The following is a 25,158-nucleotide window of genomic DNA, read 5'->3' on the forward strand; positions in this document are numbered from 1 at the left end:
ATGAGTTTCATCGAGAGACAACTGCAAACCTCCCTAAATCGCATATATGATTGGTCCAAGACCAATGGTTTTACATTTAACGCAAAGAAGACCTCATGCATCCACTTTTGCTGAAGATGTGGTTTGCACCTGGATCCTGAAATTCACCTAAATGGCAATAAAATTCCAATGGTGAATGAGGCTAAGTTTTTGAGTGTTTATTTCAACCAAAAACTGACATTTTTGCCACACTTGCGCAACCTGAAGAGTAGATGTTTAAAATCTCTAAACCTTTTAAAGGTACTATGCTGCTCATCCTGGGGAGCAGACAAAGTTTCTATGCTCAGAATTTATAGGGCCTTTGTCCGCTCTAAGCTGGACTACGGTTGCATTGTTTATGGCTCTTTGCGAGAATCTACTCTTCGGAGGCTGGATCCAATCCATCATCACGCACTACGTTTGTGCACTGGTGCTTTTCGAACTTCTCCTGTACAAAGTTTGTATGTGGATGCTTATGAGCCTCCACTATCTATCAGGAGAGAACAGTTGTCTTTATTTTACTATATAAAACAGAAATCTCACACTAAACCTCCAGTTGATTGTACAGTATTAGATACTCAGCTGAAAAGGTTATTTGAAGTTCGCCTAAGCAGTGTTTCTTCATTTGCCATAAGAATGGAGAATGTGAGCAGCACGAGTGATCTGAACACAGGCAACATTTCACAGCTAGAGGTCTGTAATATATCTCCTTGGTCAACCCCTGTGATAAATGTTGACCTTAACTTAAAGCAATTTCCAAAGGAATCCACCCCAGACTATGTCTACAGACAGCACTTTGCAGAAATTCAACATTGTGACAGGAATTTAATTCCTATTTATACAGATGGATCTAAATCTGATGATTATGTTGGTTCAGCCTTCGTATGCCAGGATGAAATCGTGGCAGAACAAATTGCATTGAATTCTTCCATCTTTTCTGCAGAGTTGCATGCTATTTATTTAGCTTTCAAGTATATAAATAGGAAAGGTCATCGTTGCTGTGTTATTTACACTGACTCAGTTAGTGCACTTCAGGCTTTGATCTCATGTGAACCTAGTTCTCACTCTATACTGATTAAAATTCGTAAGCTCTTTTGCCATCTTACTGCGAGTAATTTTTTTGTAAAATTTAGTTGGGTCCCAGGCCATGTAGGTATAAAAGGAAATGAAGAAGCTGATGCAGCTGCAAAGTCAGCTACTTTTTTACAGCATACAATGCATATTGAAGGAGGTGATTTGAAGCTAGTAGTTAAAAACGACTAGCAGAGAGATGGCAAAACGTGTGGAATGCACAAGTCCACAATAAACTACATGAGATCAAGCCAAATATAGAAAATTGGACACATAATAAACAGTATGACAGGAGATCTGAGCTAATTCTTACTCGTTTGAGAATTGGGCATACTCGGTTGACTCATCAATACCTTTCGAAGGGTGAAGACCAGCCAGTATGTGAGTATTGCAACTGCTTTCTAAGTGTAAAACACATACTTTGCCACTGCACTGCTCTTGATCAAAGTTGTAGACAGCATTTCGGAAATGCAAGTTTGAGAGAGATTTTGGGCCAGAGGCCAAATCTTGACAAATTATTGAAGTTTTTGAAAATGAATAATATTTATAAACATATTTAATTATTTATCTAGGTTATGTTTATATATACCTTGTTGATTATTTATTTATTTATTCATTTATGTATATATCTTGTTATTATTTACATGTGTAATGTTATATATTGTTTTGTTATTGATTTTGTTATTTATTAGTTTATTTATTTATTTATATTAAACATTTTACATTATATGTATATTTATTTATTTATTTATTTATACCATTTGGCATGGTGCAGCTTGGCCTGTGTGGCCCTTGTGCCAATAAATTCTAATGAACTAACTAACTCTGAAGAGAAGCAGAAAGATTATTGATATTCGGTTGAAAATTGGTAAGTTTTAGTTGCAAATCACCACGGTTTTCCAAGTTCAATCTGTTCCTCTGTTTTGTCAAAATTATGTTTGCGTGGCTAAAACCAGCTTCAACCATGTATGAAGTTGGGAATGCAAGTAAGAAAGGTTTGGCTTCTACAGGTATACCTTGACTTACGTCGTTTCGAGTTACGTCATTCCCGATTATACGTTGTTTGTCAAAAAAGTATATAGGAAAATAAAAATCAAGTTTAAGTCATTTTATTCGACTTTACGTCTGTCCGCCACAAATGTTGAAGTCATAATATCACTAGAAAAGCGTTTAAAGCACATAAAATCATATTAAAATATATACATTTACAGTACATGCATTCGTAAATTTAGATTTCTTTTTTCTGTACTATATCAAAAACTAAAATTTGTTTGTAAGCTTAAAATAGATCCTTATTAACCATATATTATTAAAAATGCATTAATAAATAAAATACAGAACCGGAATTGGCAATTTATGGTTTAGCCTAGTGACAAGTAGATTTGGAGACAAGTAAATTCGACTTACGTTGTTTTTCGACTTAAGTCGTTCTCCTGGAACCAATTACCGACGTAAGGCGAGGTATACCTGTATTCTGAGCTTGGGATATTTAGTGGCAATATTGTTATTGCTCCAAAATTCACTGAGATTTTTATTTTTAAACAATGCTTTAGCTTTGAGATCTACACATATTTCACTCAATTCATCTTCTAAGTTAGTTTCACTACCTTCATTATCTATTTTTACATCAAATGGATTAGCAAACCATTCGGAAACATGCACATTCTCCAATTCTTCGAAACGTGCTTTAAAGTCTTCTCTTGATTTATCAAGATGTTTAATGTATATCTCCAAATCACGGTTGGAAATCTTTTCGTTATCTTTTAGTACTCACAAGTTTGAAAAATATTTAAAATCGGATCGTGCCAGTGAAGATTTAAATAGCTCCATTTTTACTTGAAAGGCCATTTTTTCTTGCAAATGCTTCTGTACTATATTAATGATTTTTGATATACGAGTATTACGATATTTTTTCTGTAAAGAGCAAAATATCTACATTTAGATATAAAATACTTAGAGTGACAACCCAACTAGAGTGTAACAGTGCAATGTATGTCTGTGTATAATGAACTACTAGTGTTCATAACATGTTTGCAACACTAGTACAGTTGCCAGATGTGTGAAAACAAAGTAGCACATGCTTAAAGCAGCATAGACTAAGGCAAAACTCAAGTTATAACTAGGGTAGTTAGTAATGTTGTTGATCATATCTGTGTTTTGAATTTTTATTGGACATTGAATTCCTAGACAATTTAATTGATCCTTTTTGGTATTAATTTGACCCCCTCTCGACCCTTGCATATTAATCGACCCCTGGAGAACTCTTATCGACCACTTTGGGGACCCCTAGATTAGGGTTAACAACATCCCTAATGTTTAAAATATTTAGCAAAGATTCCTTTAAGGAAGTAGAACTATCCCTATTCCTACAAGTTCCTGCTGCATTCTGAGCCAAAGGAGATGGTTAGGTTAGAAGGTTAGGAGCCTGAGGGGTCTCACTCTGATATATCTTATATAAGCTATTACTATTGTTACTTATGCTATTACAAGAATGACTAATATCTCTACTATAGTGACTATTTGTGGAACTACAGTGATTTGAACGTACTTCAAAAGTAATAGGATCTAATGCTAGGATAGTCTGATTTTGGGAGATCTGATTAATTAAGACTAGAATCTATGACAAGACTGAATTTCCTAATGTCTGGATAAGATAAGATAAAATTAAATAAGGGAAATACCTGGATACTACATGTAAAGTAATGCTTTTTGTTAGGCTTCCAATCTTAAGAGGGATTGATACATTAGCCATGCTAGTGGTAGATCCTGCAGCTGTAGTGATAATCTTCACATCCAATTGGTATTGAAAGTATCTGGCTAAAGTATCTAATAGTCCTTGGGATATAAGGCTAATGGAACTTCCTGTATCAATGAGCACAGGCATCATCTTGTTCTCCATTGAAACAGTTAGTAGTAGTCAAGATGGTAAAGTTGGTTCTGATTTATTTGCTTCAGATACCATGTGTACGTTTCTGTGAGTAGGAGCTGAATATCTTTGGGGGCAGTCTCTTCTCCAGTGCTGGGCTGGTAATCCCTGCTGAAGGCAAAAATGGCAAGGTGATGGTGGTCTGCTCATGTGATGTACCAAATTTCTGTATTGGGGTTGATCCTGTGGCGAAATCCAAGATGGCGTCAATTTCTTTGTGTGCGGCCATGACAGTACCTGGTTTTTGGCAAAGTGTTGGGATCCTGTGTAATTTTCTCGATTCGGTTTAATTGCTGGATGATTTTCTTTCTGGGTTTTCGGAGGATGATCTACTTCTTCTTGAATTTTTATTAACTTAGTAGCCTTCTGAAGCTATTCAACAGCAGTGGTTGGCGGTGCGGCTATCATATATTTTCTAATTTCTGCATTTATGCCGGCATTGAGGCCTGTAATGGTCTGTTGCATGTTAGCTTTTTCCGCCAAGGAGGTTTTTTTCTCGATAGTAAGTTAAGATGTCTTCATCTCACTGGTGTTGTCGATTTACAAACTCGGTGAAATAATCTTCTTCTTCCTGTGGAAAGTACTCGAGTAATTTTTGTTTAATTTTGTTCCAATCCATTTCCTCTACTAAATTTTCACAAAAATAGTTGAAAGCTTCATGCTGAAAATACTTTGGTATGTAAAAGTGGAGCTCTTGTTTGCCAATCCTTTGTCTCGCCACTTGCTTCTCACAGTCTCATCTACGAAGTTAGACTTAGCTTTCCATGTGGGTTAAATGGTATAAGATTTAGTTTAGGAGGAGAGGTAGAACTACCTGTTTCTGGGATGGATTTGTCTCTAGATTTACTCATGGCTGGATAAGGTAATCCTGTCAACTCTTATAAATTGTTGTATTATTTTGCAGTCGTAGTTGTGGGGTCGTAGTGTAGTGTGAGCAAGACAAAAGAAAATTGGAGACCATAAAAACACGTCCATTCACTTCTGGGTCTTCACTCGAACTCTGTTTATTTTATTGGTGTTGTTAACCTCATTCCAAAAGGGACGAGATTAACAAAGTAAAATATAGGAAAATATATACAAAGTTTTCAAAAATTTAAAATATGTTATATATATATATATATATACAGTAGAGCATCGATTATCCAACCCCCAATCAACCGTCACACCAGTTAACCGACCGCATTCTAGTTGGCAAATTCAAATGTCCACTAGTGATGTGACGCAACAATATTTGGCTATGTCTTAGATACTTTAATATTATTTTTACGTGTTTTAGCTGGCAACACTGGCTCGACCATGAAAGGGAGCCAGTATTTAAGCGAGGTTTAATTTTCTAATTTTAACGATACAATAGCGACGACTATTATTTTAAAAACTTTTTGTTAGGCTTAACATCAATGAAAATTCAACGTGAAGTAGGTTAATAGCGATATACTAATATACTAATTACATGGGATATACTATACTAATAATGTATTTTTTCATATTTTTCGGTTGTCCGTTTTTTCAGTTATCCGACCAACTCCAGTCCCCAATTGAGTCGGATAATCAATGCTCTACTGTACTTTATTTTTTTAATATTTTTGATCGTCTTTTCTCTCTTTTATGATATAAAAAATAAGTTTATATGATCCACGTGTTGATTTTTATAAAAAGCCTGTGTGGGTGGGTCAGTGTCTGACCTGCGGGTCATAGATTCACCTCCACTGGTCTATGGGAATCTCCCATGTAACAACATCCCCCTTGATGGGCCCCATAGTGGATGATGTCACTGGGAGTTGAATGTTTTTTCAGTATGAATTCCAAAAACAAACCATTCACAAATGGACCAATCACCACTGAACAATGCTATTTCCAGTCAGCCAGGCTATTTAATAGACAGAGATTTTTCTCCAATTACATGCACTGTCTTCTGACTGAACCCAAAAATAGGTTCAAAAGCTATGATCAGAAAACCATTTAATAGAAAAGTTTTATCTCAGCAATATGCTACGCTTTTTGGTGATGAAGACATTGGGGAACATTTGGATTACTGTCATATCACATGGAAGCTAAAATTCATCATGTGGTGTGATATCTGAGATCAATCTGATGTCTGAGGAAGAGTCAGATATTCAGATCGGCTTTTCAGATCAAGGTATCACTGTTGTCCTCCGCATTTCCATTCGTTGAGACAGAAAGTTGATACCAATCAAGCATCTAATTTTGATTTTTATAAACCAACAATACCATCTTTCATTACAGCAGAATATCTCTGTTGTCCAGTTCACCATACATTCCAAATCTGCTGCATTCCTTAAAATGTCAGCGTTTTGGACATTCACAAGCATCTTGCCAAGGGAAAAGTGTATTTGCACAGTGTGGAACCAAAAGTCATGAGAGGTCAGTGCTGGCCCGAGGCAAGTTTTAGAATGGAGTGAGATCCTATTATGGTTCCTCCCTTGGTTGCCCCTAATTTATATCAGTGATCCATGTAAGCAGTAACTTGGAAGATCTCGACAACATCTTAATTAAGTATCTGTGTAATTTGTTGATTGAAAACAGCAATACTCATTGTCACTGCACTCCTCACAGTACCTATAGGAATAGTTCATATAGAATGAAAAAAAATATGTAGGATTAAGGTACATTTCTTTATCACAAATATTATTTTTATAATGATCACTCATTGGTATTATTTTACTAAGTAGTAAAACAAATTTCAGTCAACATTCATTAATAAGATGAATAAGCATAATCAACTTTGGTACTGGTACTTATTTATTATGTTCACTAATTAATGTAACAATACTTATAAAATTCTTAACTATTTAGGCTACAGGCTCCTAATAATAACAATAATAATAAACTACTTAAATCACCTGGAGTACAAATTTTAATTAAATTGCTGTTTATGCACTTTTGCATTTGCAAATGTTTTTATGATCTCGTACAATAATGTCTGAGCTATATCATTTTCAATGGACAGCAAGGCTAGATCAGAAAGCTTGTCTTCTTTAAGAGTTGACTTAAGGTACATTTTAATTAGCTTAAGCTTGCTAAAACTCTGTTCACCTTTGGCCACCGTAACCAGAATAGTTACAAAAATCCAGAGATCTGTCCAAATATTAGGAAACATATCTTGCCAATTATTTAATGCTAAAATCTGAAGTACTGCTTTCGGGTGATCTTTATCAATTCTAAAAACTTTTTTAAACACATGATTTCTCTTGAAAGGTCCAATCCCAAAATATTGCAATTATGATCATGTGTTAGTTTTTCCTCCAACTTTAGACAAGCTTTCTTCAAATTTTCATCAGTCTTATTCAAATCATGGAGGAAAAACCAAGTCTCATTAATTGTAGAAAGTTGTGTGAAGCATGTCTCTATTGAGTTTATAGCAGTGTCTAACACAGGATAGAAAACATTTGTTCTGAATAACGTTTCTGGATCCATTGGCGCGTCATCTTCATTTTCATATGGGAACATTTTCCCTTTCAGTGTGTGTTCCTGTCTGTGGTGAGGGGACCTCCCAGAGATGGTTTAGTAATTTTTCTTTACCATCTCTGGGATCTGAATGCCCACCCACTTGTTTGCCGTGTGTAGTGCCCCGTATGCCGGAAAGGGGAATCCTGGTAGTTGAGGGGCGACATAACGTCCCCAACACACTGCTTTGGCCCTGCTTTGGGTAAACAGGAGGCTTAAATCAGGCTCCGTTTGAGTCAATCAGCTGGTTGTTGAGTCATTCTTGATCTCGGTCTGGAGTCAACTGATCGATGCAGACCAGGCTGACATGTCAGACAAGATGTGCTCTTCTTGACTTGCATTGTGAGGGTATAGTTCCTGGGAAACTGGTCTATGGGAGTCTCCCATGTGACGGCATCTCCTTGTTGGGCCCCATGGTGGGTGGGGTCACTAGGAGCTGAATAGTTATTTTTAAATATGGATTCATTAAAATAAAAAGAAACATGTACCAATGCATCGCTGCCAAAGGAGGTCAATTCCTCCAACCAACCATCTTATCTCATCGTGCATGCTATGGGAGAAACACCTCTTTCTAAACGTTCCCCATTTTTGATTCAGAAACTCTTTGAATCGACCATTGGGCATCTTAAAAAATCCAAAAGTTGAGATCAGAAGATCTGTTTGTAGAAGCAGCCTCCCCTGAACAGTCTGAAAAGCTTTTGAAAACGAAATCTCTAGGACAGTGGTCACCAAACTTTTTGACCTCATGGACCAGTAAATTCATAATTAAATCCCGCAGACCACTAATAGGATTTTTTAAGTGTTAAATGTATTTATAAAAAAAATTGTGGTCTAAGAACACATAAAATGTACCTAGTTAATAAAATGAAACTATTAATTGTAACCAAATTATGAAAGCTTTATTAATAAACCATAATGAAATAAACAAAATAAACAGAAACTGTAAAAACAAAACAATTAAAAAATGGTTTAAGTATATCAAACTTTTAGCATTATACATTCCTAGTGTGATGGATGTTCTTGCTTAGTTGAAATAAGATTATGGATATTTGGATCCAGTGTTGTTACTGCAAGATGGAAAACTGCATTTATTTCAAGCTGAGATTGGTACCGTGTTTTGATGGCTGTGACAGATGAAAAGGCCTTTTCACATAAATAAGTTTTGGAGAATTGAATCAGAATTTTCATCGCCTGTTCACTAAGAAAAGGGTATTCACTTTTTATGGAAAGCCAAAACTGAGATCTTGATAAGGATGAATGAAATTTAAATTTGAGAGTTTTGTTAGACGATATGTTGATGAGGCTTTTTTTTAGATGCATGCTTAAATTATTATCCTGAATTTTTGCTGCAAATGGATCTATTATCCACATATTACTATGTCTGGGATCTTCATTCTTTGGGTAATAATGAGCAAAAGATTCTGCAAGTGATTCCAAGTGCTTTTGAACTAGGGTTACTACTTGCTGGTTAACATCATTTTCCTTCATGTATTCATCAAAATTAGAAAACATTTGCAAATCATCTTCAACCAACCGTGTTTGCCACAGTAATACAGTAGACCCCCCTATAACGCTTAGATACGTTCCACTTTATAAGAAATTTACATTGTAGGAATCCTTAAATACATGAGCCAATCACAGCCCGACACGTGTGAAGTTTACGGACTAAGGCTGTTTGAAAGGCTTTCTTCTATAAAATTAACCGATTCTAGACTAATTCGACTCAACATTTCCAAAACACTTATAATTTTTTGGGAATAATCCATATAAACTATGCTATAAACAAAAAATTGTAGGATTGCTTACCGAGTGTGCACCGTTCGACTACACCATTGCTTACGCTTGTTTTCGTCGCAGAGCAGCGCACCAAACGGCAGCCGTGTTTTCTGATAAATTATTTTTCTGCGAAAAATTCATTGACCTTTGGAGACATCATTAATAGAAATAATTTTTATGGCTGTTGAATAAGAAAGGTTTCTTTCACAAGAAATGTATAAAATTAGTGCTGTATTAGACTTACGGTACCTAATTTACATACTGTACAGACGATAGTAAACTCAACTTACTTGCCTAAACTCTCCGTAGCGTGGCGCTGGACGGCGGAAAGTATATATGTAATTATAATAAAGTTACAATATAATTATATATACAGTACCTAATTTATATATAATTTATATATAATACTGTACAGATGATAGCAAACTCAATTTACCTGCCTAAACTTTTCGTATCGTGGCGCTGGACGGCGGAATGTAGTTCGGTTGCTCATCCACTATTGGTCCAGATTGGACCAATCTTGTCGTGACATGAGTCGGCGACGACGTTTTACGAATTCCTTTATACGACTACTGCTGCAATTTTTTCGCTACGTTATAGGAATTTCCATTATAGGAACCCATGTTATAGGGGGGTTGACTGTATTTTTTTTTGAAACGCATCCATTTTACTTCATAGTGTGAACACGTCCTTAAGTTGTTCTTGCAAGGATATGTTTAGTTCATTTAACAAGGAAAAAATATCTGCCAGGTATGCAAGCTTTGCTATTCATTCATTGTTGGACAAGAATTTGTGCAATTTCGGATTATTTTATTCCTGGAAAAATAATTTGACTTCTTCCTGCAAGGCGAATAGTCGGGCCAGTATTTTGCCCCTCGACAGCCATCCATCTCACCTCAGCGTCACAAAGAAGATGAGTATACTCGGAACCCATTTCTTCACAAAGTGCCTCAAATATTCGAGAATTGAGTGCTTTGTGTCGAATTTCCTTTATAATTTCAATGACATTTGATAATACTTCGTGTAGTTCTGGGGACAGTTTTTTCGCTGCAAGTTGTTCTTGATGTATAATGCAGTGTGTAGATAAAATGTCTGGGTGACCAACATTCTTCACCTTTGCAACAATTCCTGAAAGATGTCCAGTCATATTTGCGGCACCATCTGTGCATATCTTAATAAATTTTTTCCAGTCAATTTCATGTTCCCGGAAATAACTATTAAGAGCTTAAAAAATCTCAGAGCTGGTTGTTCGACCCGGCAAATTAAGCGAACAAAGTAGTTTTTCATATAACTCTTCTTCATACTCAAACCTCACAAAACAAAGGAGGAGTGATTTGTTTGTAATGTCCGTAGATTCGTCTAGTTGTATTGAATAAATTGATGAATTTTTCACCATTTTTATTATCTGATTTTCAATGTCTTTGGCCATATCTTCGATTTTGCGCTTGATAGTATTAGCAGACATAGGAATTACTTTCAATTTCTGAACAGCCTGCATTCCCAAAATCTGTTCACAGGCTTTTAACATGCAAGGCTTAATTAATTCTTCTCCAATCGTGTACGGCTTTTTGCATTTCGCGATCTGATTTGCCATGAGATAGAAAGCCTTTAGTAATGATTTATCTTCCATGGTCACTTTTCTTAAAACAGTAACTTGCTTTTGCATATTTTCATACATCCTTTTAAAATATTCTAGCGGTTTTTTTGCTAAATCCGGGTGTTTTGAGTTCAAGTGTTTTTCAAGTTTGGTAGGTTTTAATGCATCGTTAGATAAGCTTTCAGAACATACTACAGAGAGGCCATGAATCCAGCTCACTGTCAGTTTCTTCAATGAATCCAAATTTTAAGTAGTAAGAATGATATTTTCTTGATACTTACCATTTTTTCTTCTCTCCACCTCCTGTTTCAACATTTTTCCTAATGGTGCCTGATGAAGACTGGAGAGTCTGATTTATTGATCAGTTCACGGTTAGGTGAAGTGCTATTAATGTTACTATTATCGTTCTCAATATTTTTTGAATTATTAAAGAAATGCAGAATATTCTATTGCTTTTTTTCACTCGTTATGGGTTTAATTTATTTGAATCTAAAATAAAAAAGAGAAGAAATTTACAAAAGTCAAACAAATTTTATCCCAATAAATATCAAATAAAAGAAAATATGCACATGGTTAAGATTTCAGATCATACCTGTCTTAAAAAGCATCAATACACAAAAACTTCCTTAATAATCTAACTAATATATTGAATATATTTTATATTGAACTCAATACGTCCGTAAGCCCACGTTTAAATGCTTCAATTGATATACATATGCCCTCTGGTGGCACAAGAAGACGGATTTTATAAAATAAAAAGCAGTTGAAACTGTCAATTTTTATTCATAAAAATGCAAACTATATTCTTTAACTAACATTAAAAAAAATTAAAAAACAAAATTAAAGAAACAGAAATTTCCTGCTTTTAGCCTTAGGCCGAGACTCCACTACTGTAAAAACGGGCATAAAACCCCTGGCTGTAAAAGCTTTTAATCACGTGACCGATTTACGTTTGCATCTGGATTGTGGTGGAGGTTTGACTAGAGAAGCTTTTACAATGACAGTGATGCACCAAGTGTCGAAAGTAAATACTTCTTAGCACGTGAATTGGTGGAAACAACACACTGTTGTATATGTGATGTATTGATATAAAGACAATGATTATATTCTACGAGTTTTTATAACTTTTCACTTATTGTTATGAATTGAATTATGTTTCAGTGCATCTTAAAACATAACTTAACATGATGAGTAAGTATATTCCACATTTTTCTGGGGACCAGCGAAATTTTCTCACGGACCACTACTTTGGTGACCTCTGCTCTAGGAGACAAGTCACCATCACACCACACACAAGTTTGAACTCATCACATGGTGTGATATCTGAAATCAATCTGATGTCTGAGGATGAATCACATATTCAGATCGGTCTTTCAGATCAAGGTATCACTGCTGTCAGACACATTTCCATTTGTCGAGAGGGCAAATTGATACCAACTGAACACCTTATTCTCACCTTTGGAAAGCCATCATTGCCATCTTTTGTTACGGCAGGATATTTGTCCTGTTCAGTTCGTTCATATATTCCAAATCTGCTGCGTTGCTTTAAATGCCAGCGGTTTGGACATTCACAAACATCCTGCCGAGGTAAAAGCTTATGTGCACAGTATGGAATTGAAGGCCACCAGCATACTGAGTGCACCAGTACTCCATGCTGTGTAAATTGCAACAATGCCCATCCTGCCTACTCTCGGAAATGCTATGCATGGCAGAGAGAGAAAAAGATTCAGCGAGTAAAAACTGTAAACAATCTATCTTACCCAGAGGCTCGGCGCATGGTCACTTTAAGTGCACCTTTGAAACAAGATATTTGCGGCTGTTTTGAAATCCACAAAGACATGTGGAGTTCAAACAAATATTTCTGTTTTCCCAGAAGAATCTCTTACTTGCCACATAAAATGTTTGCTAATCTAATCAAAAGAAACTGAAGAAAAGGAGATTATCAAGACAAAGACACCACTTCTTAAAGAAGGGGTAGTAATCAGAAATGTGGGTTCAAAAAAAGCAAATAAGAACCCACTTAACAAACAAAAATTAAAAGCAGTCTTTTCTAAATCTAAAAGATCAGAGATTCAGTCCATGAGTGAGTTTCTGATATCTCTGACGAAGAGCCTAATATGGAGGTGAAAAAAACCAACGTCACACCGAAAAGAAAATCCCCCTGTGAAATTAAAGAGGGATACCCTTGCAAAATATGCTGCCTCAAATACATAATGCATTACAAAATAATCCAATGGAACTGTCGTGGTTTTCGCAATAACTTCTCTGACGTTAAACACATGACATCGTCTACCCAATCTCTCTGTGTGGCACTCCAGGAGACTCATCTGAAACCTGGAGAAAGAATTACTTTAAAAGAATTCGATCTCTACCACAAAGATGATGATAGCCACAACCGTGCCAGTGGCAGTGTGGCTATTCTGGTTTCAAATTGCATTCCATCCTTACCGCTACAAATAACCACTGCTTTGCAAGCTGTGGCAGTCAGAATTTCTATTGGCGTAACTGTCACAGTTTGTTCTATATACTTGCCACCAGACGTCAGAGTCAATGAGGATGAATTGGATGCTTTGGTTGAAAAGCTGCTGACTCCATTTCTTTTACTGGGTGATTTCAATGGCCACAATCCTATGTGGGACAGTCACAATATCAACCATCAAGTCAGAGCCATCGAAAGATTCATAGGCAATCACCAACTGTATTTATTTAATACTGGAGAAGTGACATACTTCCATGCCTCAACAAGAACATTCACTGCCATTGATCTATCATTAGCAAGTCCAAACCTGTTTTTAGCATTTTCATGGGAGGTTGGATCTAATCCACTCCACTTCCCAATATTTCTAGAATATCGAGGCAGAGAAAGCTGTGAAACAGCTTGCCCACCATGCTGGAAAGTTGAAATGGTAGATTGATCTGCAATCTCTTCTTTGGATGACATCACTGAGGAAATGGTCAACACTGCTGATATCAATGATGCAGTTCAAGTTGTCACTTCCAGTATTATTCAGGCAGCTGATAAAACAATGGGAAAAACATCAGCCAGATATCCAAAGCATCCAAAACCATGGTGGGATAAGAATTGCGAGGCAGCATTTAAAATACAAAAGAAAGCATGGGGAATTTTCAGAAGATATCCCACTGCTAGTAATTTGATTGCTTTTCAAAAAGTGAAGGCAAATGCCAGAAGAATAAGAAGGCAGAGCCAAAGGGATTCTTGGAGGAAGTATGTTTCTAGCATAACATCATCCACTAGCTCAAAAGCAGTCTGGGATAAAATTAATGGAAAATATGCTTCTCACTCTCTGTCCATGCTTGAAAATAATGGCACAATAATCAGTTATATACAGGGTATTTTTGATCTTTTGGGTGAGACATTTTCCTCCTCATCCAGCAATATCATGTATCCAAGGAATTTTCAGGCTTATAAGGCCCAAAGTGAGAAAAAACATTTAAACTTTCACACTTCATCTAATGAGGAATATAATGTGCCATTTATGAGAATTGAATTACATACAGCGATCTCTTGCTCGGGGAATACTGCTGTAGGCCTGGATAAAATCCAATACAGCATGATTAAAAATCTGTCTGACAATTCTCTTATAAATCTTCTGAATCTGTTTAACAGAATATGGACAAAACACTTTTTCTGACTTTTGGAGACTATCATTATTCCCATTCCCAAGCCAGGTAAAGATTGCAAGAATCCCTCTAATTACAGGCTAATCTCTCTGACAAGTTGCCTGTGTAAACTCTTTGAGAGAATGGTAAACAGATGTTTGATGTTCCTTCTAGAGGAAAAGAGCTACTTTTCACCATATCAGCGTGGATTACATTGGAACAGAAGTACCATGGACAATTTAGTAAATCTTGAAACATGTATATGCGAAGCATTTGTTAGACGACAGCACTTAGTGTCTGTATTGTTTGGTATAGAAAAGGCCTATGATCACTGCTGGCTATACAGAATAGTTTGAGATCTACACAAATTTGGATTGCGGGGTAATTTGCCAGTTTTTATAAAACACTTTCTGCAGAATCGAAGATTTGAAGTTAGGATGGGCAATACTCTATCTAGGTCTTTAGCCCATGTAGAAGGTGCTCCTCAAGGTTGTATTTTGAGTGTAATTCTGTTCCTAATTAAAATTAATAGCATAGCTAACTGTCTTCCTCCTAGTATGAAACACTTGCTGTATGTGGATGACTTTCAGATCTCCTGCCAGTCTAGTAACATGAGTTTTATTGAGAGACAACTGCAAACCTCCCTAAATTGTATAGACAATTGGTCCAAGAGCAATGGTTTCACTTTTAACACAGAGAAGACCTAATGCATTCACTTTTGCCAAAGGCATGGTTTGCACCTGGAACCTGAAATTTACTTAAATGGGGTTAAAATTTCAATGGTCAATGAGGTGAAGTTTTTGGGAGTTTTATTTGACCGTAAACTGACATTTTTACCCCACTTGTGCAATTTGAAGAGTAGATGTCTAAAATCTCTGAACTTTTTAAAGGTATTATGCTGCTCATTTTGGGGAGAAGACAATTGTTCTATGCTCAGGATTTATAGGATCCTTGTTCACTCAAAACTGGATTATGGGATTATGGATGCATTGTTTATGGCTCTGCACGAGAATCTACTCTTCAGATGCTGGATCCAATCACCATCAAGCACTGCGTTTGTGCACTGGTGCATTTCAAACTTCTCCGGTTCAAAGTTTGTGTGTGGATACTTTTGAGCCTCCACTATTCCTCAGGAGAGAACAGTTGTCTCTTTTTTACTACATCAAACAGAAAACTTTGAATAGACTTTCAGCTAATAGTTCAGATACTCAGCTGAAAAGGTTATTGCAGCTTTGAGTTGTGTCTTCACATTCAACATAAGAATGGAGAATGTAAGCATCATGATTGATTTGGACACAAACCACATCTCACAGGTTGAAGTTAATAGTATTCCACTTTGGTCAATTTCATCGATAAATGTTGACTTAAGCTTAAAGCAGTTTCCTAAAGAAACCACATCAGATTACATTTATAGACAGCACTTTGCAGAAATTCAACACAGTGACAGGAATTTAATTCCTGTTTACATTGATGGATTGAATTCGAAAGATCACGTTTGCTTAGCTTTTGTGTGCCAAGATGAAATTGTTGCAGAACAAATTGCACCAAATTTTTCCATATTTACTGCAGAGCTGCAGGCTATTTATCTAGCCTTGAACTAGTAATCAGTAAAGGTCATCATTGCTGCGTGGTTTACACTGATTCAGTTAGTGCACTTCAGGCTTTGATCTCATGTGAACCTAGTTCTCACTTCGTAGTGATTAAAATTGATAATCTGATATGTCATCTTTTTACAAGGAATCTCTCTATAAAATTTTGTTGAGTTTCGGGTTGGTATAAGAGGGAATGAAGAAGCTGATGCATCTGGTCCTTCACTGCATGCAATGCCTATCGAAGAAAGTGATTTGAAGCTAGTAGGTAAAAAACGACTAGTAGAGAGATGACAAAATGCGTAGAATGCACAAATCCACAATAAACTACATGAGATCAAACCGATGATAGAAAATTGGACACGTAATAAACAGTATGACAGGAGATCTGAAGTTATTCTTACTCGCTTGAGAATTGGGTATACTTAGTTGACTCATCAATACCTTTTGAAGGATGAAGACCAGCCATTATGCTAATATTGTAGCTGCACTGTAAGTGTTAAACACATATTGTGCAACTGTGTTTTATGCGGCCCTTAACACTAACAAACCAACAAACATACTGTGCAACTGTGTTTTATGTGGCTCTTAACACTAACAAACCAACCAACCAGTCCATGCCCCAATCCAAAGGACTTATACATTTGTTTGGATTGATTGCTGTTCAGGAGGCCTGTTCGAAGTCTAGAAAAAGCGGTTTTATTCTGTCAATGCTATTCAAACTTGTTAGGACAAAAGTAATGTCTTCTGCATATGACACACATTTTATTTTTATGTTTCTGTTATTTGGTGGTCAGTATCCACAAAACAAGGGACTGGACCTTATATAACAAAATAAAGGTTTTAAACTTATTACAAAGAGCAGCATGGATAGGTGGCATCCCTGATGAACAGAGCAGCCCACTTCAAATTTATCAGTCAGGTTTTTGTTAATCATCAGATGGCTCTTTTACTCTCGTAACATAACTTTATCCAGCTTGTAAATTTTTTTGCCACATTGCAGTGTTCTAATATTCTCCACAGGTACTCATGACAAATGTTATCAAAAGCTTGCCTGAGGTCTATTTGAAGGAAGCAGTAAGAATCAAAGTCATTTTTGATGAGGTTATAGATAGTCTGGGTCAGGAGGATGTTTGTGTGGATGCATCATCCTTTTATTCCACAGGTCTGTGCACTATCAATGAGATCTGAGATGACTTTTTGAAACCTATTTGCAAGAATTCTTGTTAGAATTTTATAGTCTGTGTTTAATAGGGATAGTGGCCTCCAATTATTAATTTCTTTTAGATTGGGCATTTTTTGCACTTTCGGAATGAGTGTTATTATCCCTTGGCATAAATTTATTGCGACCTGATTTTCTGATATGATGGAGTTAAGCATTTGCACCAGTTTGTTGCCAAAGATTAGAAAAAAATGTTTGTAAAGCTCCAAAACTGACATTCTTGCCACACTTGCGCAATTTGAAGAGTAGATGCCTAAAATCTCTAAACCTTTTAAACGTACTATGCTGCTCATCCTGGGGAGCAGACAAAGTTTCTATGCTCAGGATTTATAGGGCCCTTGTCTGCTCTAAGCTAGACTACGGTTGCATTGTTTATGGCTCTGCGCGAGAATCTACTCTTCGGAGGCTGGATCCAATCCATCATGAAGCATTGCGTTTGTGCACTGGTGCTTTTCGAACTTCTCCTGTACAAAGTTTGTATGTGGATGCTTATGAGCCTTCACTATCTCTGAGGAGAGAACAGTTGTCTCTTTTTTATTATATAAAACAAAAATCTCACACTAAACCTTCAGTTGATTGTACAGTTTTAGATACTCAGCTGAAAAGGTTATTTGAAGCTCGCCCAAGTAGTGTCCCTTCATTTGCCATAAGAATGGAGAATGTGAGCAGCACGATTGACCTGAACACAGGCAACATTTCACAGCTAGAGATCTGTAGTATACCTTGGTCAACTCCTGTGATAAATGTTGACCTTAGCTTAAAGCAATTTCCTAAGGAATCCACCCCAGACTACGTCTACAGACAGCACTTTGCAGAAATTCAACATTGTGACAGGGATTTAATTCCTATTTATACAGATGGATCTAAATCTGGTTGTTACGTGGCTCAGCCTTCGTCTGCCAGGATGAAATCATGGCAGAACAAATTGCATTAAATTCTTCCATCTTTTCTGCAGAGTTGCATGCTATTTATTTAGCTTAAAAGTATATAAATAGAAAAGGTCATCGTTGCTATGTTATTTACACTGACTCAGTTAGTGCACTTCAGGCTTTGATCTCATGTGAACCTAGTTCTCACTCTATACTGATTAAAATTCATAAACTTTTTTGCCATCTTATTGCAAGGAATTTCTTTGTAAAATTTAGTTGGGTCCCAGTCCATGTAGGTATAAAAGGAAATGAAGAAGCTGATGCAGCTGCAAAGGCAGCTAGTCCTTCACAGCATATAATGCATATTGAAGGAGGTGATTTGAAGGTAGTTGTTAAAAAACGACTAGCAGAGAGATGGCAAAATGTGTGGAACTTACAAGTCCACAATAAACTATACGAGATCAAACCTACGATAGAAAATTGGACATGCAACAAACAGTATGACAGGAGATCTGAAGTTATTCTTAGTCGTTTGAGAATTGGGCATACTTGGACATACTTGGTCGATGTGTCAACCAAGTATGCCCAATTCTCAAATGACTAAGAATATTTCAATACCTTTTGAAGGGTGAAGACAAGCCAGTATGTGAGTATTGCAACTGCTTTCTAAGTGTAAAACACATACTTTGCCACTTCACTGCTCTCGATCAAAGTCGTAGACAGCATTTCGGAAATGCAAGTTTGAGAGAGATTTTGGCCAGAGGCCAAATCTGGACAACATAGTGCACTTTCTGAAAGTCAATAATATGTATAGAGATATTTGATTACTTACTTATTTACTTTTTTTAGAGTTGTATTTACCTTGTTTTTGCTTAGTTATCTTTTTGTATATATTTGTTGTTTTTTATTTATTTATTTATTTATCTAATAATGTCCTATGTTTGTTAGTGTGATGTTTAAAAACTTTTACCATTTGTCCTGGCGCAGCTTAGCCTACATGGCTCTTGTGCCAAAAAACTAAAACAACTTGTTAGGTGTATTGAGTTCACGGGTTGGATGTCACGCCAACTTATGTCAATCAAAACTTCCAAGAACGTCAGTCTATGAGGCGTTAAATATACTTGAAATTATTTTTAATTTACGAGCGCTTTCGACGTAAATAAGCACGTCGTCTTCAGGTAAAATTAAATTCGAATAAAGAATTCGAACCANAACTAAAACAAACCAAACCAAACCATGAATGATCTCAAAGTCCTTTTTAATTAAAATAACCACCCCTTTGCTTTTATTGTCTCCATTTGACCAGACTGAGTTAAATGATTATCGATTTTTTTTCTAAACACGGTGGCATTCCAGTTGTCGCTAAGGCTAGTATCTTGCCATCCAATGCACATAAATTTTCACATTCCATTTTTTCTTGATTTATTGTGTTTCATACTTTGAATTTATTTGTAGTTACAACAATGTCTGTCATATCACAACGTTTTTGATAAGTGTTAGTGTCTGGTCTAGACCTGACTTCACTATATTTAACTGATGGAGTAACCTTAATTTTCCTCCTTTGCTATTTCCTTTATTTATCAGGAGGGATTTTGGGTGATGAGTCCAATTCAATTACTCTTTATTTGTATAAGGCAATAGCCTGTTACAAAGGGAATTACATTTCCTTATACTATATACAACAATATAACAATAGTTTTCATCAAATTATAACAAAGTTTGTGACATAATTATATAAATTAATAAGTCAAGTTGTAGCTTCATGAAACAAATTGTATATCTCGTTTACCGAAACACAGTTATTTAAACTTAAAAGATCAAATTTTTTCCTTAAATTGTAACTCTTTTCACATTCACAAATCAATGATATTTTGACAATGCTTTGTTACATCTTGGGTGTAAATTGTCAGCATATACATAAAACTTGTTATTTTTCATTAATATTTCTGTGTTAAGAAAAGTTGGATAAAAAATATTTTCACTCCAAAAGGTAGGTTCGATAGTTTATAACTATTAATATTTGGATAGTTTAAGATCAATCTATATCAGTTTGGTAATAAACGTGAACGAATATCTTCTACATCAGGTGTCAATAAGATTTCAGATATATTACGGGTTTATTGGTTACACATATCTTCACTTAGTTCTGGCAAGTAAATGAATTTTATAGTCTGTGTTTAATAGGGATAGTGGCCTCCAATTATTAATTTCTTTTAGATTGGGCATTTTTTGCGCTTTCGGAATGAGTGTTATTATCCCTTGGCATAAATTTATTGCCACCTGATTTTCTGATATGATGGAGTTAACGGAACAATTGAAAAATCAAAACTATTAATCACTTTAGAAAGTTGGGATACCCAATTCCTTTTGGAATATTTTTGTATTGATTTTTTATATAACTGTTGTAAAAGGTTGGATGTAATATCACCACTATCTCTTAATTTCATTAACAATTTCATACTTTTTTTAATAAATAAAGCTGTAGGACTATATCTGCTTACCTCCAGCCTTTGTGTGATGAGTCACTTCTGGACGAGTTTTGTCTCTCATCAGCATTTAACAAAACAATAAAAAAGAATTTAACCTCCTGTTAAATTCTTCTTTATTGTTTTGTTTAACCAAAGATGATGCTGTAGGCTTTGCTGTTGAAGATAATATTGGCATTGTCTCCTCACTTGCTGCCTTATTATTATCCAGCTTTTTGTCAACAGCTGCACACCTTGTGTTTCGACAGTCATTGCCAAAGCATATGTTTTTCCAATACAATTTTTGGTTAAGTGCCCAAATTTTTTGCATGTTTTGCACTTTTTTGCAACAATTTCTCCTGATATGAGCAAATTGTTTGCATCAATAACTTAGTAGTGGCCTGCCCACGATGACAACTGATCCAGCCATACTTTTCACCCTTATAAAATAAGGTAATACTTTGGTACTGATCCTGTTTGATCTCTAACCAAATTTGCCTTTTGTTTGTAAGGACATGCACCAGCCCAGGCACCAACAATTTTAAAAATTTGAACTTTAAAATTCTTCTGTAATTTTTAAAGTGTCTATTGACCAGATTATGTGACAATACTGGTGGTAACCAATGTATATTAATCACTACTTTCCAGTTTTCTATGGGAATAATTCTACACTTCCTACCTTTTACTTGTATCTCTCTGAAATTCAGTAAGGCACTTGTACTATTTTCGATTTTTATTCCTATAATGTAAATGTGAGTAACTACACTAGCACCAAAGTGAACAATGTCTTTCAGGTCGATAACATTATTCAGAGAAGGAACAAAGTCTTGAATGTCATAGGGTCCATTTTCAGGGTACACAATTAACAGTAACATATTCCTCTAGTTTGTGTCATTTGGAAAATTCAATAAACGTAGAATATTCTGATCATATAAAGAATAGTGGCCTTCGCCATGTACATTTTGATCTTCGACAGTAGAAGAGCACAACATTATACCTCCTCCTTACACCGCACTTGAACCAGTTCTACCACTACATTACCGATTTGATCTTTATTACACCTACTCATGTTCAGAACAAGATCTAATTGTCTCTTGTCCTTACAACACAAGTTCTGCCGACTGGAGTTGGTTCAGGGATCTTTTGCAAGGATGCCGCCAACTCCCTAACCATGGTTATTCTCGGTTCAGGTAGAGGAGAATCTTGAAACCACTATTCAAAGCATATTAGACACATGCAACAAATCCATTCCCAGGAGGTGAAGTGGAAGGAGGGAACCCTTGGTGGAGTGATGAACTGGCAGTCATGTGCAGAATGAACAATTGGTTGCAGAGAGATTTTCAGTGCTGCCACGGCCATCAAAGAGAGGAGTTCTATCGTCGTTACCTCCAACACCAAAAAGTATACAAGGAAAGGATTAAGCAATCAAAACTTGAGTCATGGAGTGCCTTCTGCTCCAGGGTTGGTGGCAATCCCTGGAATTTCATTTATAAACTCAGCGTCAACAAACTGAAAACTACAAACTTTATAAGTAGTGAAGATATTGGTGACACCACAGACAACCTCAAAATTACTATGGGTAGACTTTTTGAAGTCTTCTGCCCTTCTGACCCTATTGACAACGATACACCAGACCAGGCTCGAATTAGGAATATAGATCATTCTGAAAGGTTTTTGGGAGACAATCTGCTATTCTCCTATTTGGAAATTATTATTACCAATATTATTGCCACCATGTCAAGGAGGAAAGCTGCAGGTCTGGGTCAGATTAATGCTGACATCGTTCAGATCTGCGGTGCTCGGCCAGACCTCAAAATTTTCATACCTGCCTGCAGAAGGGCATCTTCCCTCATCCCTGAAAAAATATGCAATTGAGTATCATTCCTAAAAAGTGCGGAAAGCCGCTCACAGTTAGTAACATGCAGAACATTTCTCTTCTGTCGTCCTTAGGCAAAGTGTTAGACAAACTTTTATTTAACAGACCTTATTGGTTCTGGGAGTCTTGGAGACTTTACCATAGCACCCAGTATGGATTTAGGAGGCAAAGAGGTACCTCCTCTTTGAAGCCTTGATGGACTTCAAGACTCACATCAAAGATCTACTTTCTGAGCATGCCTACATGTTTGGATTTAGCATAGATCTAAAAAAATGCATTTAACTCAGCATGGTGGCCACAGATCCTAAACCAGCTGAGTGAAAACGGATGCCTGGAAAATTTATTCAGTTTAGTAAAGGACTACGTTAATGATAGAGTGGCTACAATTAGAATAGGTAAACAGCCTTTCTTCAACTAGCTCCAACGGGGATGCCTGCAGGGCTGTTTGTGACCCACTGTTCTAGACAATTTTGTTTGACAGCTTTCTCTGCCTTGAGTTTGGTCACCAGTACAGGATCTTTGCCTACGCCAATGATGCCTTTTTTGTCTTTCCAGTCAATTCTAGACGCATGATAGAGACTGCTGCCAATGATATTTTGACAAAATTAGATGAATGGGGTGTCAGTAATAAGTTAATATTCAATGCAACGAAGACTAAAGGCATTGTTTTCACAGCTGACTACTCATAACAAATTTGTATTGACATGTTCTGTGGATATGCTTCAAAGACTCTTCCATTAAAATAGAGAAGCATATCACTTTCTTTGGTGTGATCACAGGCTAACCTGGAAGAAACACATTATGCATGTAACTAACTGTACCAACCTTTTTTAAACAATCTGCTTCGAGTTGCCAGGAACAGCTGGGGACTTGATCATGAAGCTGTCAATGCCATCTATGACTGCATGTTTTTGCTCACTATTTGTTATGCTTCTGCTGTATGGGGAAAGGCAGCCTTTCACTACCATAATCATCGGTGTCTCAGAACAGCATCCCCTCGATGTGGGTTCCTGTCCGTGGTGAGGGGACCTCCCAGAGATGGTTTAGTAACTCTTCTTTATCATCCCTGGGATCGGAACGCCCACCCATGTGTTTGCCGTGCGTGGTGTCCCGTATGCCAGAAAGGGGTATCCTGGTAGTTGAGGGGCAACATAACGTCCCCAACACACTGCTTTGGCCCCTGCTTCGGATAAACAGGAGGCTCATATTAGGCTCCGTTTGAGTCAATCGGCTGGTCGTTGAGTCATTCTTGACCTCAGCCTGGAGTCAACCGATTGATGCAGACCGGGCGGACACGTCAGTCTAGATGTGCTCTTCTTGACTGCATTGTGAGGGTATAGCTCCTGGGAAACCCTGGTGTGATGGTCTATGGAAGTACTCCATGTGACGGCATCCCTTTGTTGGGCCCCATGGTGGGTGGGGTCACTAGGAGCTGAATTTTTTCTCTAATTATGGATTCAAAAAATTCAAAAAGTTCTTGTGCACCAACAACAAAAACAAACGAAAAAATCTCCATTGATCCAGCATACTTAGTAGTGCACTAAACCGGAGAAAAACCCTTGGCTAAAGTTTCTCTTTTCTTGATTCAAAAATTGTTTGAATCAACCATTGGACAGTTGAAAAAAATACAAAAATTAAGATCAGGAGATTTACTGGTGGAAACAGCTTCCCCACAACAATCGGCAAAACTTCTGGAAACAAAGACCCTAGGAGAAATGGAAGTCACTGTCACCCCACATGCGAGCCTAAACTCATCACGTGGGGTAATATCTGAAATCGATCTGATATCTGAAGATGAATCAGATATTCAGATTGGCCTTTCAGATCAAGGAGTCACTGCTGTCCGACGCATTTCCATTCGTCGAGATGGCAAGTTGATTCCCACCAAACATCTTATTTTGACATTTAATAAACTGACTTTGCCATCTGTTATTACAGCAGGTTATCTGCGCTGCCCAGTTCGCCCTTATGTTCCAAATCTGCTGGGTTGCTTTAAATGTCAGCAATTTAGACATTCACAAACATCGTGTCGTGGGAAAAGCATATGCGCACAGTGTGGAACTGAAGGTCACGACAGTACTGAGTGTACCACTACTCCATGCTGTGTGAATTGCAAAGATGCCCATCCCGCCTACTCTCGAAAATGCCTAGCATGGCAGAGAGAGAAAGAGATCCAGCGAGTAAAAACCGTTAACAACATACCATATCCAGAGGCTCGGCGCATGGTCACTCAAAGCACAGCAGTGAAACAGAAAACATTTGCTTCTGTGTTGAAATCCACAAAGACATGTGGGGTTCAAACCGATATCTCTGTCTCCCCAAGCGAATCTCTTACTCGCCATGCGAAATGTTTAATACTCCCGTCTATGCAAACACCAGAAAAGGAGATCACAAAAGGAAAAACACCCCTGCCTAAAACAGGGGTAATTACAAGAAACCTGGGATCTAAAAAGGCTAGTAAGAACCCACTAAACAAACAGAGAGTGAAAGCAGCTCTCTCTAAATCTAAAAAATCAGAGGCTCAGTCTATGAGTGAGTTCTCTGATATCTCTCATGAAGAGACTAATAAGGAGGTGACCCAACTAACGTCTCCTCTAAAAGGAAAATCATCAGTTAAACTGAAGAGGGACACTTTTTCTAAGAATGCTGCCTCAAACACATAA

The 25,158-nt window shown here is 36.8% G+C and overlaps 2 protein-coding genes and 1 pseudogene across 2 annotated transcripts; 2 read left to right on the top strand and 1 right to left on the bottom strand.

Annotated features, from left to right (window-relative positions):
• Positions 1–9,919: 9,919 nt before the first annotated feature.
• LOC111627545 lies at positions 9,920–11,461 on the bottom strand (annotated as a pseudogene).
• A 576-nt stretch (positions 11,462–12,037) lies between these two features.
• On the top strand, positions 12,038–12,781 carry LOC111627546. Its single transcript, XM_023371144.1, has one exon. It carries the CDS (start codon positions 12,038–12,040, stop codon positions 12,779–12,781), a length of 744 nt encoding a protein of 247 aa, XP_023226912.1.
• Positions 12,782–24,210: 11,429 nt separating this feature from the next.
• On the top strand, positions 24,211–25,158 carry LOC111627547. The gene has a single exon (XM_023371145.1). The coding sequence runs from the start codon at positions 24,211–24,213 to the stop codon at positions 25,156–25,158; it is 948 nt and encodes a 315-aa protein (XP_023226913.1).

Source organism: Centruroides sculpturatus, unplaced genomic scaffold, assembly GCF_000671375.1.
Source record: "Centruroides sculpturatus isolate CEXI.00-Female unplaced genomic scaffold, Cexi_2.0 scaffold363, whole genome shotgun sequence".
Lineage (NCBI taxonomy): Eukaryota > Metazoa > Arthropoda > Arachnida > Scorpiones > Buthidae > Centruroides > Centruroides sculpturatus.